The 2,351-nt window shown below is 53.6% G+C and overlaps 1 protein-coding gene across 1 annotated transcript; it reads left to right on the top strand.

The window, feature by feature from the left end:
- The first annotated feature begins 301 nt into the window (after positions 1-301).
- Positions 302-2,016, top strand: LOC127301840 (alpha-amylase isozyme 3C). Its single transcript, XM_051332118.2, has 3 exons — positions 302-431; positions 516-1,454; positions 1,590-2,016. The coding sequence occupies exons 1-3, from the start codon at positions 348-350 to the stop codon at positions 1,869-1,871; spliced, it is 1,305 nt and encodes a 434-aa protein (XP_051188078.1). The 5' UTR covers positions 302-347; the 3' UTR covers positions 1,872-2,016.
- The last annotated feature ends 335 nt before the right edge of the window (positions 2,017-2,351 follow it).

Raw genomic sequence — 2,351 nt, 5'->3', positions numbered from 1 at the left:
CCCAGTCGGATGAAAGTCACAAAACACACAGCCGCACGAACGTACCCAAAAGGTGCCCCTTGTAACGGAAAACCCATACTCTGTTCGCTGCGTCCTTTCCAACACGCAATCCGAGCCTGCCACGCTGCCCTTTCTATCCATTTCGTAATGAATGAGCCGGGTCGCAGCACCATGGAGATAAGCCGTTGCTCTTCTCGTTTGGAGCAACGGAACCTATCCATTCGATCGACCCACTGGCCCAAAAGTGTCCGCCGGGCTGCGCCTATAAATTCTCATGCACGGCCGATCATGGCAATCCACACCACAGCTCAAACAGAAGATCGTTAGCAAGAGCCAGAGAGTAGCAAATGGGGAAGCACTCGGCCAGCCTCTTGCTCTTCGTGTTGCTTTGCCTGGGATCCTGCTTGGCCCAAGCACAGATCCTCTTCCAGGTACGTACATGTGCATCGTTGAGCACATTCATCTGAGATCATATTTATGGATACAAGATTCCTAATCTCTACATGGTTATGCAGGGGTTTAACTGGGAGTCGTGGAAGAAGCAAGGTGGGTGGTACAACTTTCTGGAAGGACACGTGAGCGACATCGCCGCGTCTGGTGCCACGCATGTCTGGCTCCCGCCGCCGTCGCACTCTGTGGCGCCGCAGGGGTACATGCCTGGCCGGCTCTACGACCTCAACTCCTCCAAGTACGGCACGGCAGCGGAGCTCAAGTCCCTCATCGCCGCTTTCAACGCCAAGGGCGTCCAGTGCGTGGCTGACATCGTCATCAACCACCGGTGCGCCGACTACAAGGACAGCCGCGGCATCTACTGCGTCTTCGAGGGCGGCACGCCCGACACCCGCCTCGACTGGGGCCCCGACATGGTCTGCAGCGATGACACACAGTACTCCAACGGCCGCGGCCACCGTGAAACGGGCGCGGGCTTTGCTGCCGCCCCGGACATCGACCACCTCAACGCGCGCGTCCAGCAGGAGCTCTCTGACTGGCTCAACTGGCTCAAGTCTGACCTCGGCTTCGCCGGATGGCGCCTCGACTTCGCCAAGGGGTACTCGGCCGACGTCGCCAAGGTGTACGTGGACAACACCAAGCCGACCTTCGTGGTGGCGGAGATATGGAGCAATCTGCGCTATGACGGCAACGGCGAGCCGTCGCGCAACCAGGACGTGGACAGGCAGGAGCTGGTGAACTGGGCGCAGACCGTGGGCGGGCCGGCCTCGGCGTTTGACTTCACCACCAAGGGCGAGCTGCAGGCGGCGGTGCAGGGCGAACTGTGGCGGATGAAGGACGGCAGCGGCAAGGCTCCCGGGATGATCGGGTGGATGCCGGAGAGGGCCGTCACCTTCGTCGACAACCACGACACTGGCTCCACCCAGAACTCATGGCCCTTCCCCTCTGACAAGGTTATGCAGGGTTACGTCTACATTCTAACCCACCCAGGAGTTCCATGCATTGTAAGTACTCCACTAGCTCCAGCCGCTCCAGTGCTCCACCATAGCCTAGGCCTATCAATATCAAACACAACTTCCACAATACATTTTCTGCTTGCTATGCGAATTATAACATTCATTCACTGAGTGTGCATGCAGTTCTACGACCACGTCTTCGACTGGAACCTGAAGCAGGAGATCAGCGCACTGGCTGCGGTCAGGTCGAGAAACGGGATTCATCCGGGAAGCAAGCTGAACATCCTCGCCGCCGAGGGAGATTTGTATGTGGCGATGGTTGATGACAAAGTTATCATGAAGATCGGGTCACGGTACGATCTCCGGAACTTGATCCCGTCGGACTTCCATGCCGTCGCGCATGGGAACAACTACTGCGTCTGGGAGAAGAGTGGCCTGAGAGTGCCAGCGGGGCGGCATCACTAGCTACCTAGGCCGGCCTCTCATCACTTTTCTTTTTTCAGGACTATTTTATGCCTGGAACAAGGAAACCAAATGAGACTAAATAAGGGGAATACGATTGTACTATTAAGCTTTTTTTTTCCTTTTAGCAAAATTCATCGATTTGCAACTTCTGTCTCTTCTGAGTGCTAGTGTTACATTGTTGTTTGGGACATTGGGTGGTCGATTCATCGTTGGGCTGTTCGATTATTGCCCCATTGATACGGGGTTAGCACAATAGCACAGAGTGGGGAAGAAATAGTATCTTTGTTACATGTATTAATATATCTTTTTTTTACTTGGATGTATTCACTAATTCACCTATATTGTTGTAATGGGGGACTAAAATCCATTACAAGAAAAACAGTTATTGAAGTTTTCTTCTTACGAATGGGTACCATATTCTTGTTCATCCAGTCAAAGTACTGAAATTATGAGGAACATTTTTTTTTAAGAATAGGAACA

This window comes from Lolium perenne, chromosome 5 (genome assembly GCF_019359855.2).
Source record: "Lolium perenne isolate Kyuss_39 chromosome 5, Kyuss_2.0, whole genome shotgun sequence".
Lineage (NCBI taxonomy): Eukaryota > Viridiplantae > Streptophyta > Magnoliopsida > Poales > Poaceae > Lolium > Lolium perenne.
The sequence above is the reverse complement of the archived record's forward strand: the minus strand, read 5'-3'. Positions and strand labels throughout refer to the sequence as shown.

What these genes read in the sequence shown, in the direction of transcription:
- LOC127301840 (XM_051332118.2), top strand. Translation starts at nt 348, where the DNA reads ATGGGGAAGCACTCGGCCAGCCTCTTGCTCTTCGTGTTGCTTTGCCTG. An exon ending in AAGCACAGATCCTCTTCCAG is followed by an intron (nt 432 to 515) that starts GTACGTACATGT and finishes ATGGTTATGCAG; the next exon opens with GGGTTTAACTGGGAGTCGTG. An exon ending in ACCCAGGAGTTCCATGCATT is followed by an intron (nt 1,455 to 1,589) that starts GTAAGTACTCCA and finishes GTGTGCATGCAG; the next exon opens with TTCTACGACCACGTCTTCGA.